This window comes from Lycium barbarum, chromosome 5, assembly GCF_019175385.1.
Source record: "Lycium barbarum isolate Lr01 chromosome 5, ASM1917538v2, whole genome shotgun sequence".
Lineage (NCBI taxonomy): Eukaryota > Viridiplantae > Streptophyta > Magnoliopsida > Solanales > Solanaceae > Lycium > Lycium barbarum.
The window spans coordinates 4,128,358-4,144,034 of NC_083341.1; the positions used below are offsets into that span (position 1 = coordinate 4,128,358).

A 15,677-nucleotide genomic window follows, 5' to 3' on the forward strand; every position below is an offset into this window, starting at 1 on the left:
AAGATTAACTCTGGAGGCAAGACAAGAGGCGATAACAGAAATGAAATCGCACGATTTTCCCTTCAAATGAGCTAGTCTTTAATGTCTTTCAAAATCTAACTTATGCCTAGCGGAATATAAGTTCTTTAAGGGCCCAGAGCATAAGATGCGAAAATATAAATATAAACTTATGTCTGCAAAAAAGTTATATGCTTAGAGTTCCGAAAATTAAAGACCAACACAAAATAATGACCCGAAAAATAGACAAGGTTTTCGGGTGATGGGCCTAATGAAGTGGTCCATTAAAGCCCATCAAACAGTTGTATGGTCAAACAAGACTATACACAACGTAAGATTGATATTTATGAACATTGATTGATGATTTGAAGTTAGTTCATCGAACACAAATAGTTTGTTCAGCTACTTTCTACCCAACTACTTACTATACCTATACCCCCATTAATTACTACTCTTACTTGTCCCCCAACACCTTCAAAGAGATCTATTACACTCTTCAAACCTCACATTCATTATCATTTCTTACAAGTATTTGCTTTTTTTATAGATCCCAAATTGTTGGGGCGAAAAAATGAAGGTTTTGGTGGTGACACGTAGTGGCAAAGAACTCATTAAGGGTGGTCTTGAACTCAATGATTCTGTATGTTTTTTCTTCTTTCCTAATTTGGGTTTGTTTTTGTTTTGCAAAATTTAGCTTTCTTGATGCTCAATTAAGTAGAATAGTGGTTGATTCGTTAAAAAAAAAAAAAAGGCTGCATGTACACATGTGATTTTATATTTTCTTGTTGTTGTGTCACTGTTTCTGTATGTTTTTCAATCTTTCCTAATTTGGGTTTGTTTTTGGTTTGCCAAATTTAGCTTTCTTGATGCTCAATTAAGCAGAATAGTGGTCAATTTGTTAAAGAAATGATGTATATAATGCGTAATTTCTTGTATTTACATTGGTTAGTTTATGTAATTCCGTGTGTTTTTTCATCTTTCTTCATCTGGGTTTGTTTTTGTTTTGCGAAATTTAGCTATTTTGATGCTCAATTAAAAGAGTAGTGGTCAATTCGTTAAATACCCTTTAATCTTGTGTTCTTGGTCTTAAACATGCTATGTTGAAAGTTGGAATTAAAGAGTTGCCAAAAACGGAAAGAGACATTTTTTTTAAACAGACTGAAAGGGGAAGTAAGACGAACAAATTGAATGTTGGTCAGTTTATGTAATTCTGCTTCTTGTTGTTGTCGTTGTCGTCGTTACTGATTTTGTATGCTTCTCCACATTTCTTCATTCGGGTTTGTTTTTGTTTAGCAAAATTCAGCTTTCCTGTGCTCAATTTTAAGTAGAATAGTGGTCAATTCGTTAAAGAATGTTGTATATAGATGCATGATTTTATATTTTATTGGTTTGCTTATGTTATTCTGCTTGTTGTTGTTGTTGTTGTTCTTATTTCAGGCTACCGTTGCTGATCTGCAGGAGGCTATTCATAAACGAAGTGAGTGGCTACTTTATTTCTTCTGTTGGGTCTGTGTTATTCTGAGTTGGCGATTTCAAAGATTAAACGTTTTTAAGGATATTCAATTGACTGTGTTATTGTGTACCAAAATGGTAGCTTAGTTTGTACTTTTTTTAGTAACTGTGTAGCCCAGTGGCAGAACTAGGATTTTCACTGAGGGGTGTCAAAACATGAAAAAGTGAACATATGAAGAAATCAAGGGGATTCAAAACATTGTATATATATGGGGAAAAAATACTTATCTACACAGTGTAATTTTCCAGCTACCTTGGATACATGTGGCTCGCCACCATGTAACTGGATTATTATAGTGGGTAGCTGCTACCCACCAATGCGTAGCCATATATGAAGAGATCACCTATTGTTTTTTCCTTTGATGTGCTAAATCGGTTGAAGAAATCACTTAGTTTTGCCTCATGCATCTTTCACAGAAAACAAAAGATCCTTCCCTTGGAAAGTTCCACTGATAGTTATTGGTTAAGTCATTTATTTTGCTGTGATGTACTAGTTTAACGCTTAACATTTGCAAGAGGAAAATATCATTTGAATCTGCCTTGAGACACTTGACTTATGGAAAGGCAGAGTAGTTTGAGCCTTCAGGGGAATGTGTAGTAGGTTTTACCATGCATATTACTTAAACTACATTACTAGGATCTTAGTGCTCGATAAATTTATGGTTTCAATTATTAAGTTGTGATTCTACTCTGTGAATGAATTTTACGATTTAATTGCTTCATCAGAAATAAGGAAATTTTCTCCTTGTGTGTGTGTATGTTTGTTTCATGTACATATATAGAGTGCTTTTGGAGATTTAAAGCAAGCTGATAAGATGTCCGTGTTTTTATGCTAATTTTTTGTTTTCGTTGTGCATTTTTTATTCATTATAATAATAACAATTTAAAAATATAGCCATCAATTTAACTGGGACTTATAAAATGATTTTTCATTTGTTCAAGTATCATCATCAAAATTTTGGAACTAATTGATACTGATTTCATTTCAGTTTTGAAAAGTTCGACCTAAAAGTGTTAAGTTGTGCGACTTAAAATGGCATGAAAGGGGTAAGCTTCATGGTTTCCTTAAAGTTTCATGTAGTCAGGTTTTAGAACTAACATGTGCAATGAAAGAGTATAAGGGAAGAAGCACTGTCTGACTTCATTTTAAACAATTGATACTTCAACTAGATGATATTGATTAGTGATGGCTGATCTGGTAACAAATGTAATGCATCTGAACAAATTTTGCATAAACTCAATTAGAAAAAGATATTGTTAGTGGAATTAGGGAAAACAAGTTCCACAAGTGGCTCCATATTAAACTCAATTAGTCCAGATAAGAGGATCATAAGTTGCATAAAAAGTGAGGATGCTCTTCTAAGCTTATTCCCTTCAAAGTACTCGGTATTTGTTACTTGATACGCTTGATTTGTGTTAATCTAGAATCTGCAAAGGTTTGTATCAAACTGGATCTTATTCATCTGCCAAATTTTCTTCTGTGATATTATGGTGCATTTCTTTCTTTAAGGTGATCATATACAGTTTTGCTTTTTTTAGTGAATGCGGGGGGATGAATTACGTACATGCAACGCTTTAGCTCTGTGTCAACATGTCATTTCCAGTTGTGTAGCTTACAATCGAGCATTTTCTTTATTGAATCATTTTATCATTTCTATGCATGTGCTTGACATTGTTATGGGATCTTTATGAGGAATAATATTGAAAACATTAATGATTACTCCCTACGGTCCATTTTAGTTATCGTGCTTACCAAAAATAATTGTCATTTTAGAATATCAAGATATAATTATGTTTTTTCCTATTTTACCCTTCGGGTGTGTTTGGTATGGAAGAAAACATTTTCTAGAAATGTCTTCCAAATTTTTCATGTTTGGTTGGTCAGTATTTTCTTTGGGAAAACAAGTTCCTTAAAAAAATGAGGAAAATGACTTCCCCAATGGAAGTAGGAAAAACAAGTTACATTCCAAGTTCGTTGTCTCCACCCACCCACCCAATGCCCCTCACCCCCGCCCCTTGACCATCCCACCCTCCGCCGACCCTAAACCCCCACTCCCCACCCCATCCCACCCCCATAATGTTTTGCTAGATTAGATATAAATGCTCTTGGGATAATAATTTCTTGCTTATTTACCAAACACTAGAAAATAAGTAAGGAATCCACCTGTTTTTTTCAAGAATATATTTCTTGGGAAACATTTTCCTTCATACCAAACACACCCTAGTATTAATTGTTCTTATAAATAATAAAGATTGATTACTTCGCAGAGAAAACCCAGATATGAAGAGTACATACACATTGTTATGATTGTTCAGATTAGCTCAACCTTGTTTTAATAAATATTTACTACTTATTAAAGATATAAATAAGTGGTTTAGTAGTAGAACAAAAAACCTTCTTATTAATAGTTTCTTAAGAGACGTGTAACACAAAAACAAGACAACTAATATGGGCCAGAGGGGTTACTCTCTAGCACTTCATCGGTTTGAAATTGAACGCAAAGGGGCAAGGATCAATCCATAAGATAAATCGCGGACTGGTGTACTCTGCCATTTGTCATGTGTTAATGCCAGTTTCTTATTTCTAGAAGTCGCATATGATTTTAACTTCATTAAATATTTTTTACTTCTTATCTCAACAGCCAAAAAATACTATCCTTCTAGACAACGACTCACTCTACCTGTCCAACCTGGGTCAAAAGAGAGGCCAACTGTTCTTCACTACAAGAAAAGTCTCAGTGAGTATACTAATGGAAGCACAAGTGAGTTGACTGTAGTTTTCAAGGATCTGGGCCCACAAGTCAAGTATAGTACGCTTTTCTTCTTCGAGTATCTGGGTCCTCTATTACTTTATCCTATCTTTTACTATTTCCCAGTCTACAAGTATTTTGGCTACAAAGAAGAACGTGTTATCCACCCTGTTCAGACTTATGCCTTGTATTACTGGTGTTTCCACTACTTCAAACGGATCATGGAGACCTTTTTTGTGCACCGCTTTAGCCATGCAACTTCTCCAATTTCCAATGTTTTTCGGAACTGTGCTTATTATTGGTCTTTTGGAGCTTTCATTGCTTATTTTGTGAATCATCCTCTTTATACTCCTGTAAGCGATCTCCAGATGAAGATTGGATTTGGATTCGGGATAGTTTGTCAAGTGGCAAACTTCTATTGCCATTTATTGTTGAGAAATCTCCGTAGTCCCACAGGTAATGGGGGTTACCAAATACCATGTGGCTTCTTGTTTAATATTGTTACCTGTGCAAATTACACAACAGAGATCTACCAGTGGTTGGGCTTCAACATTGCTACTCAGACTGTCGCAGGATATGTCTTCATGATTGTTGCTGCGAGCATTATGACTAACTGGGCCCTCGCAAAGCATCGTCGCTTGAAGAAGGTAAACTATGGTTCATTTGACCACATTTCTTTGCATGCGTTATATAGGGCTTTCGGTGATCTAATTTACAAAATAGCCAGCAAATGTATAGGTTTTGTATATTAAGTATATATCTTAATCTGGACTTTTGTCCAGTCACTAATCTTGTTCGAAAATTGTGGGAGATAGATAGAAAATTAATTATAACTACATGATAAGAAGAAATATAGGAGTGAGAAAGTACCGAGTAGGATTGTTAAAAAATTTATTTGAAAACAACATTAATTTCCTTCTTTTATATATATATATATATATATATATGTAGAAGACACACACATACACTCTCTCTCTCTCTCTCTTAATATACATAATCATTGTATATATTTTGCATATTTTAGCTAGCGCCCGTAATTAATTTCGGCCGATGGGCCAAAAATGAAAAAAAGCGCTTTGTATTACATCGACATTGAGGCTCGCTCACCACCCAGTCTTCTTATATCAGTAGGCTTCAATTTGAAAGTATGTGATGCTTTCTCGAATAGCATATTATCCATTCTATCAGCTTCCGTTTGCTGATGCACAACAATTTATAGGGTGGTAGGAGGTAAGCCGAAAGGAAAGAAAGTTGAACCTTATCTCCTTCCCAATGAATTTATCTTATCTAGAGAGGACTCAAATACACTGTTTTTGTATTCAGAAAACTGTTACATTTGCTTATTATGATTGTTGATAGTTCAGACTTAACACGGTTTGCTCTCAAGAGAATCTAAACATTAATAAAATTCTCTCTGAACTTCCTGCCAAATTTGGTCTGCATTTTATTTAGATAGATAGCCAATGTGTTTGTTGTTATTTGTTAGACATAGTGAAGTAAGCAAATATTCTTTTGTGCTTGAATTTCTATTTTATTGTGACATTTGTTTTGGTTCTTAGCCTTGATACCTTTTCTTTGCAGCTCTTTGATGGAAAGGAAGGAAGACCAAAGTATCCTCGACGATGGGTGATATTGCCTCCTTTTCTGTAGACCATTTCCTCGACGATGTGAGGAAGCCTGAAAATTATTTATTTAGTTGACCATTTTCTGTGAACCTTCAGTTTTGAAGGTTTATGTTTCTCATAAGAGGATGTAATACTTTTAGCAGATTTTTCTCTTGTATTACTGTTGTTCCATGTTTTAGCTTCTTTTTAGACCAGATGATCTTTTGAGTTCCGTGATATTTGTAGTTCTTCACTTCTTTGTGATTGCTTCAAGAACCATCTTTGTTGCCCTTTGTAGTTGCATTAATATATTTTGTATGGCAGTGATCTTACAATATATGATAAGCTTGCAAGAAACTTACATCATACAGGCAGAGGCGGAAGCAACCTATCTACACTAGGTTCAACTGAACTAGTATTGTTGACACAGAACATAGGTGTCTGTATGAAGAGCGCACCCAATATTCATTAAATATTTAAGTTCCGTGCCTCTAATTTCAAAAGTACGATGCGTTTAATCCATCAAGTTTAAATCAATCTGGCTCTCTGAAGGGGAGCCTTGAAGCAACGGTAAAGTTGTTCCCGTGTAACTTATAGCTTGTGGGTTCAAGTTGTGGAAGCAGTCACTATGGAATTAGGATAGATTGTTTACATCACACCCCTTTGGGTGCGGTTTTTCTCCGGACTCTGCTAGTGTGGGATGCTCTGTGCACCGCGCTACCTTTTATTTTTTTTTGGCTCTCTGTTCTCTGCATAAAGGATCTTGTTTTGTTTTGGGAAGGCATCGTTTTCGTACTGTCACGACAAAGCCAATTTCACTTTGATGCCCTACTGTAAAGATCCATCAAATAGTGGATCTAGTTGTCTCAACATGGTAATATTTCTGAAAATATTTTATTAGAAAAATAGAGGATGAAACTGAGATCAAAAGGCAGTCAACCTAAGTAGTTTGGCAGTAAAGCATAGTTGTTATTGTTGTTGTACCAATAGTGTGTGTGTATTGCACTTATCATTTCTCAGCAAATGACAAGATGAAAATTGCTCTGACAATCCGATATTCAAAGAAAACTATCCGAGTCTTGGTAGAAAGAGTTACTCGGTATACTGGGTGGAAGGTAGCAGATATGTTATGGAATTGATCGAGGTGCACGCAAGCTGGTCCAGCTATATCTGGTAGTCAATGAAATTGAGCATATAAAGGTTCAATCCCTTGGATTTCTCAGAAAGCCAACATAAAAGTAACTTGTTTGATCTTGATTGCTAACCAATGCATCCAAAAGTCATCTTTTGGTTGAACATTTCCAGTCCAAAGTGATAGAGATGACAACTGTAGGATGAGAAAAAGAAGAATCTCTAAGTTGGATTGACATGTGCAAAAGGGTGCAATTGCTGTATTAACTGCTTTAATCATCAGAAGATGAAAAAAGGCAAGTGTCTTTAAGACAATCACACGTGGTTTTGCATCTTTGGAAGTCTTTTACAAAAAGCTGGAATGGCTATGGAGTATGAACCCCACACTCACTTTTTTCTTATAATTTTTATAATGATGGTATTGGGATCAATTTGTGCGTGTACCTCATCATCTATTTTATCGAGCACGCTCCTACCAATACAAGTACTCTATATGCAAGGCTTGCGACAGATGAAAATAAACCACTTTAACTTTTTATTTCATTTTTGCATTTGCTGAAATTTTGATCTTGATTGGAGCATTGATTTTCACCTAGTAGTTAATAAAGTTAGTTGAGAACCATGAGGTCTCAAGTTTAAATTCCCAGTGGAGGCACAAATAGTAGGTGATTTCTTCTTATGATCCAAGGTTTGATCGTTAGAGTTATCCAGTACCTATGCAGTAGAAAACTGCAGGTATCAATAGTATTAGTCAAGATGCGCGCAAGCTGGTTGAGTACAACTAGTCTAGTGCTGACCCCTTCACTCTTTGTCAACTAACTTTCCAACTATGTGTCTATGACTCGTGTACTACTACTCTAAAAAAGGGAATGAGATTTTGTAGACACACCTCATGGTCACGGGGGTTAAGAAGATTTTCACGATCCATTATTCCTTTATTTGTATTAATTGAGATTTGGTATCATTAACCATAAGCACTTTTCAGCTTTGAGAAAAAGCATTCACCTGTCATTTTATGCCATTAAACAGTGAAGCATCTTTTTTTAAGAACGTTTTGGAAAAGAAAATTCATTAAAACCTCTTTACTGTGCTATTTTTTAGTTAATGGTACATACCCAAATCTTATATTTATAACTTTGTTCAGCCAAATTTCTTGGAAGTTAGAATTGTTTTTTGACAAAAAATTGAAAGATGCTTATGTTAGAAAGTTGAGGTGTTTAGGCTTGTTTTTATGGGGGAAAATAAGTATTTTTGAGTAATAGTATAAGTTATTTTTCACAAACTGAAAAGAATTTTTTTTTTAAGCACTTTCAGAATCTTGACCAAGCATAAGCTGATGATTCCAATTTTGACAAAAGTATTTTCCTAATTGATTAGCTAAACAAGAATTGCTAAACTCCAATAATTTTTCTTCGAAAAGCACTTCTGACAAAAAATATTTTTCAAAATATGTAAATTTTAGAAATTTGGCTAGACATGTTAGTACTAATGTTGAATGTCAACCTATTATTTCTTATAGATATTTCAATAATATTTGAAGGTTATTTTAAAGATATACAAGTGCATGCCCACATAACTCTACGGTAATAAAATTGAGTGATTCTTTTTTTTTTTTCTTTCAAAAAGACAATTCAACATTAAAAAATTAGTTTTTAGTTTCCTATCAGCTATTCGATATTACGCTTTGAAGCTCGACTAAGACATATATGTGTTGAAAAATTATCACTTTGAAGAATAAAACGTTTTCTATTAAAGCAATTTCATTTCTGAACTTGAACCAACACGAAACCTCTAATTAAGGATAGAATGACATTTATAGTTATTACATACTTGTACACACGTTTGACTTGTGTTAAAACAGAGATAAGGCAAAAAGAAACAAATTAAAAAAAAAAACAGGTCCTATACAAGGAAAAATAACAAAAAAAAAAAGGAGAATGAGAGAAAAAGCGAAATAAGAGGGAGTATAGGGACCACTTAATGAAACAATTATAGCCCCCCATGATGTATCACTAAAATCCGTTCATCAATACTGTTATTCAATCCAACGGCTGAGGTTTATTCTCCATTTTCAATATAACCCCTCCAATTTTCTCATATCTCTGCCAATAAGGGATACAGAAAAAAAAAAGAAAAAACTTTCCATTTACATTCCTTTGCCTCGTCTCTCTCAACTCTCTCTTCGATTTCAATCTCAGAAAGGTACAATTCACCTGCATTTCAATTTCCATCTTTGTTTTTCAATATTTGGGGCTTGATTAATTTGGATTCTCGTTGAAAAATATCGCTTTGAAAAATAAACACTCTCTATTAAAGTTAATTTCATTCTCGAGCTCGAATCCCATGTCTCTAATTAAGAATAGAAAGATAGTTATAGTTATTACTCTCTCCGTCTCAATTTATGTGATATTCTTTCTTCAAAAAAGAATATCACATTTCTTTAATTAAAAATAGATTTTTATAATTAAAAATAAATAAACTTTAAAATTCTTTTTTTATCCTTAATAAAATAATTTATAACCCGGTGGCTGAGTTTGGTGGGTGAGTAGTTTCCACGTGAGAGACCTGAGATTGATGCCTCTCACCAGTAACTTTCTCAGTCAGAACTCGTTGCCTGGTGTGGTTGACATCCCCTGTATAGTTTAAGAGTTATTACACAATTAACAGATTACCCAATGTGCACCCGAAGAGAGCGTTTGGGTCCCTGGGCCTGGAGTTCCAAAAAAGAAATGATTTATAGAAAATAAGAAAATAAGAAAATAAGAAAAGAATGTGAGAAAAAGCGAAATTAGAGGGACCACTTAAAGAAACAATGATCCCCACGATGTATCACTAGTGTCCCTTGATCAATACTGTTATTCAATCCAGCGGCTGATATTTATTCTCCATTTTCAATATAACCCCTCCAATATTTCTTCCATCTCCGCCAATCAGGGATACAGAAAAAAAAAAAAAAAAAAAACACCCACACACACTTTCCATTTACATTCCTTTACGTGGTCTCTCTCAACTCTCTCTTTCCTATTTCAATCACCCAAAGGTACAATTCACCTGCATTTCATTTTCAATCTCTGTTTCTCTTTTTCTTATAATTCATATTCGATCGATTGATGTGTCAAATGGGAGGGTTGGGCTGAATTTTGGAGGGTCAAATGGGCTGAGTTAATAAATCCGCCCGAAAGTTACTGAAATGGGCTAACATGCGGGTCATAACTCAATCCGCTAAATTCTTACTAAATTTTAATAGGTTTATTTGTTCTTTCGTAACTTTTAGTACCTTATAAATTATTATTTTTCTTTATAATGGCTATATATAAGTAATACTCCTATTAACATATAATTTAAAAAATTTCTCATGAGTCAATTTGGGCTACATATAAATGCGTTGAGCTAAACCCTCAGGGGTTGGCCTGGTGGCAATTGACTTGAGCCTTGGGGTGCTCCCCTTCAAGGTCTCAAGTTCGAAACCCGCTGGGTGCAAACAATTTCTGGGGGCCATCGGACTGGGGAAACCCTGAATTAACCGTGGTGCACTTGCGGGAAACTCCTTGCCGAGGGCCTGTGCACCCCCGGGATTAGTCGGGGCTCAAAGAGACTCGGACACCCGGTGCTAGTCAAAAAAAAAAAAAAAAAAAAAAAAAAAAAAATGCGTTGAGCTAATATATAGGCAATGCATGTGCACTTTTTCATACAATGTGTATAAAAATTTGAGCAATTTTTTTTTTTAGTTTGTCGGATTAGGTATGTATATATGAGTGAATATGTATGTATATTGTATTAAGAGGTGCATCGATTATGTGCACATGAATTATGTGAATGCTGATCTGAGGAAACTGAAGATTCAATTTTCTTTGCAGGAAGTAGCGTAAGATGGCAGAAGGTGAGGATATTCAACCACTCGTCTGTGACAATGGGACAGGAATGGTCAAGGTAAGCTAAAGATTTTGTTGTACTAAGATAGAGTTAATGTTGCATTGTGTTATTTGAGGCATTATCTTTAAGAAAGTTAAAAGAGATTCTGATGTTGATTTAATATCTAGGCTGGTTTTGCGGGAGATGATGCTCCACGAGCTGTATTCCCTAGTATTGTTGGCCGTCCCCGCCATACTGGTGTGATGGTGGGTATGGGTCAGAAAGATGCCTATGTAGGAGACGAAGCTCAATCAAAGCGAGGTATCTTAACCTTGAAGTATCCAATTGAGCATGGTATTGTCAGCAACTGGGATGATATGGAGAAGATATGGCATCATACTTTCTACAACGAGCTTCGTGTAGCCCCAGAGGAGCATCCTGTCCTCCTAACTGAAGCACCTCTTAACCCTAAAGCTAATCGTGAAAAAATGACACAGATTATGTTTGAGACCTTTAATACCCCAGCTATGTATGTTGCCATACAGGCTGTTCTCTCGCTGTATGCCAGTGGTCGTACCACAGGTAAGCCAATCTTCATTTGCATCATATTTGTTTTTGGACTCTCAAATTTCTCATTTTTCTACCATGAAAAGGACCTTTTAGTTATGTGTGATGATGCAGGGTGTATACAATTATTGAATTGTGAAAAAAAAAAAAAAAAAAGAACCAATTTAAAAGAGTAGTCTACATCTGATGCATTTAACTGATGCACGTAATGAATCAATTAAAGGAGTTATCTACGGGTGTGTTTGGTATGGAGGAAAACATTTTCCAACATTCTTATGTTGGTTGGCCAAAATGTTTTGGAAAACATTTTCTCTAGGAAAATAAGTTCCTTTAAAATAAGGAAAATGAGTTCCATAAGTGACATTCCAAGTTCATTGTCTCCTCCCCACCCATCCAACGCCCCCAACTCCCACCCCTTGACCATCCCACCCCGAAACCCCCCATTTCCCACTCTTCATAGTGTTTTGCTATATTACATATAAATGCTCTTGGGATATTATCTTTTTGTTTGCTTACCAAACACTAGAAAATAAGTAAGAAGCCCATTTAGTTTCCAAGAAAACATTTCCCATGCATTCAACTGATGCGCATAATGTACGATTGTCATTTCTATTATCTTTTGGCCACAGATTGCATCATAAGGTTAGTCCATTAGTCATCCATGGTAGGCAAGACTGAGTTCACTTTTGTTTGGAGATATTTGGGACGTTGAACTAGTATTTCGCTACCTTGTTGTGAAGAGTTCTGGTAATTGCTGCTAATCCATTATTTTATACAGGTATTGTGTTGGACTCTGGTGATGGTGTCAGCCATACTGTCCCAATTTATGAGGGGTATGCCCTCCCACATGCCATTCTTCGTCTCGACTTGGCAGGTCGTGACCTCACTGATGCTTTGATGAAGATCCTCACAGAGCGTGGTTACTCATTCACCACCACAGCTGAGCGGGAAATTGTCAGGGACGTGAAAGAAAAACTCTCTTACATAGCCTTAGACTATGAGCAGGAACTAGAGACTTCAAAGACCAGCTCTTCTGTAGAGAAGAGCTATGAGCTTCCCGATGGGCAAGTGATTACCATTGGTGCTGAACGATTCCGTTGCCCTGAGGTCCTATTCCAACCTTCAATGGTCGGAATGGAAGCTGCTGGAATCCACGAGACCACATACAACTCTATCATGAAGTGTGACGTGGATATTAGAAAGGACCTATATGGAAACATAGTGCTCAGTGGTGGTTCTACCATGTTCCCGGGAATTGCTGATAGAATGAGCAAAGAAATTACAGCATTGGCTCCAAGCAGCATGAAGATTAAGGTAGTGGCACCACCAGAGAGGAAATATAGTGTCTGGATAGGAGGCTCTATCTTGGCTTCCCTCAGCACCTTCCAGCAGGTTTGCATCTAACTCCACCTCCTTGCACTTATTATTCACTTTTATTTTTATTTTGTATTAAGATACATGAGTTGAGCTTAAATGGAAAAACATGGTCAGTAAGGATTCATAAGGCGACTCCAACGTGTTTCGGACTAAGGCGTAGGTGTACTAAGCATTTGTGTAGCTAGGATTTTCGCTAAGGGAATTCCAAATATAAGAAATAAACACACCAAGAAGCTAAGGGGATTCAACATCTATTACATATACATAAAAAATAAGTTTGACCTTGTATATACAGTGTAATTTTTCGATGAACGGAGTTCGGATGAACCCCTTCGTGCCCCTAACTCTGCCCCTGGTTCTAAGTTCCATACATTTTCTGATGGAGTTTTTGGTTTTTCTTTTGTCTGCAGATGTGGATTGCAAAGGCAGAGTACGACGAATCAGGTCCTTCCATTGTCCACAGAAAGTGCTTCTGATTTTCCGAGGACAACAACATTGATAAGAGGAAAGTGCCTCATTCTACTGGAACAGAATGCAGCTTATGGTGTTATATTCTGTCTTTATTTTCTGTATTTGTTCTCATTTTGGATTGAAGACCTTGAGAAGGCAAAGAGTTGATTGTTGAATGATCTTATTCTTTTATTTTTATTATTATTCACTTAGAAAGTTTCAACTGTTCCATAATACTTCCCTTCTGTGTGTCTTCCTCTTCACCCCGCCACGGTCCACTTGAGATGATTGATGATGGTTTGCTTAAGGCAACAACCTAAATTATGGCTTGGTGAAACATTACCTGAAAACTGTAAAAACGTGTACAATTTTTTTTTTTTTTTTGTTAAAAAACTCTTTTATTTATCTCTTTTGTCTGAATTGAGTCTTTGAAGTGGCTAGCTTTCTTCACGAAAAGAGCTGAATTTACTGGTTTTCTGTATATTATGAGGTTGAAAACTTGAAATAATCTCCAGGAAGATTGTTCTCTGTGTTTACTTCGTTCACAAATGTCAATTAGTCTTCCTGTTAAATGGTTTTGTACTAATTCATGATAGCTTCATCAGTTTGACAACTGACATACACCAAAGTTCTGCTAGAAGTCTCTCACAACACACTTTCTTTAATGTATACTGGCACCAGCTGCTCTACAAAAGCGTGATGCATGATACTTCTCCCTTTTGGTCCATTTTTCCTTAGAAAACTGAGCTGCTTGAAAGCAAATTTTGAAATTACATAGGTGAAAGTAGAGATTAGGTTGGATTTGTCGTAAAATTCAGATTATTTCATTTTGTTTCTTATCAGAGAGGGCGGGTTTTCTCTAGCCTTTTGCAATTGAGGATTCGTCTTTAGATATTAATTCTCAATCAAGTCTAGAGATCTACGCTTTGAACTCCATAACATTCAACTTTGCTTTACTATGTGATGAGGACAATAGAAATACAAAACAAATAAGTGCAGGTCTATTTTTTTCCCACATAGAAGTAAACTCAAGATTTTGAGACGAGCAGAGTATTTTTGCATCCACTATTCTTTTATGCCGATGTGTTGATTTGATATGAATATGTTGTTTCACTAATTTTAAGTTATACACATGCTCTAGTTCGAGGTAAAGTGTATGCCACACCCATTGCTACATATTATTTCACAGACAGGCGATTACATTATACTTTTGAAATTATGAGTTCATAGTTTAATATCTGTTGAAATTTACTGATTGTTTTACATATACATTATGATCCATATTGAAATGACGAGTTCAGTTGAACATATCACTTCCCAACTCCATCCGCTCTAGTTTATAAATAGTGTACATGAGTACATCCACCTCCAATCCTGTACCGTGGAGAGTTCACGTGAAACCAGTAGCTTTTGTCCGAACCGTGTGTGTACACACACATATATACATATATATATTATGAAAACTATTATATATCTATAAATATTTGATCGTGAACCTAGTTATTATTGGATATTAAATTGAGGGTTGTTTTGGGAACTTATAGATTATAAATTCTGAATCCACCTCTAGATCCCCTACCATGGCATTTGACTCATAAATATTTGTATCACTTTTAGCTGCCAAATTAATTGTATTCCTTGTGAATATGTATGTGAACAGCACTTCCAAACCTTAGCTTGTAAGGAAATATATTGCCAGAGCCATAATGATATGCCATCCTCCTTGCTTTGGCACTAATCGATATCCGAGTTGCTTCTTTTGTGCATCTAATAATGGATAAACAATGAGTTCTCTGAGCTCATTATATTGCTTTATGCTCTAACATTTTATATCCATGTTAAAAGAAAATGGTAAAAAATACAGCTCTATAATACAAATATCTTAATTTTATATTATGTTATAGTATACTTTAGAATTCCATTTGTACCATTGTTTTACATTTTCTCTTGATACTGCCGGAGCTCCATCCTTGGTATAACAGAGGATAATTCTAAGCAATAATAAAAAATAGAGACATATTACCCATTGTCCTTAAACATTTTAATAAAAAGAATCCACCTAATCCACATTGAAGCTCTATTAGGGTTGAGGACAAATACTAGACACTTTGTTAACGGCAAAGGTATGAACGAATTCAAAGCATAATAATGAAGTAAAATTAAGACATTTCTTATAGTAGAGAGATAAATTTCAACTTTTTCTCATAAACAGTAGTGATAAATATAACTACTTTATAAGCGGGATTTGCGTATAAAATGAGTAAGTAACTTTGAAGTTAGTGGATGGATTAGGAAGGCATCGACATTCTATAAGGGTGTGTTCGCTACGGAGGAAAATGTTTTTCACAAAAATGTTTTTTGGGAAAATATGTTTTTAAAAAATAAGTGAATTTCTACTTATTTTCTCATATTCGGTTGGGTAGTGAAAAATAAGTGA

General features: G+C 35.4%; 2 protein-coding genes across 6 annotated transcripts; both read left to right on the plus strand.

Moving 5' to 3' along the window:
• The first annotated feature begins 349 nt into the window (after nt 1–349).
• Nucleotides 350–6,153, plus strand: LOC132640202 (very-long-chain enoyl-CoA reductase). The gene is made up of 4 exons (XM_060356688.1): nt 350–637; nt 1,435–1,474; nt 4,152–4,906; nt 5,841–6,153. The coding sequence occupies exons 1-4, from the start codon at nt 569–571 to the stop codon at nt 5,907–5,909; spliced, it is 933 nt and encodes a 310-aa protein (XP_060212671.1). The 5' UTR covers nt 350–568; the 3' UTR covers nt 5,910–6,153.
• A 2,931-nt stretch (nt 6,154–9,084) lies between these two features.
• On the plus strand, nt 9,085–13,456 carry LOC132640203 (actin-like). 5 transcript variants are annotated; one of them, XM_060356690.1, is made up of 5 exons: nt 9,085–9,196; nt 10,852–10,924; nt 11,035–11,428; nt 12,192–12,805; nt 13,201–13,456. In XM_060356690.1, the coding sequence occupies exons 2-5, from the start codon at nt 10,865–10,867 to the stop codon at nt 13,264–13,266; spliced, it is 1,134 nt and encodes a 377-aa protein (XP_060212673.1). In that variant the 5' UTR covers nt 9,085–9,196; nt 10,852–10,864; the 3' UTR covers nt 13,267–13,456. The 5 variants fall into 5 exon arrangements, with proteins under 5 accessions (XP_060212673.1, XP_060212672.1, XP_060212677.1 ...); XM_060356689.1 differs by lacking the exon at nt 9,085–9,196 and adding an exon at nt 9,887–10,034; XM_060356694.1 differs by lacking the exon at nt 9,085–9,196 and adding an exon at nt 10,177–10,200.
• The last annotated feature ends 2,221 nt before the right edge of the window (nt 13,457–15,677 follow it).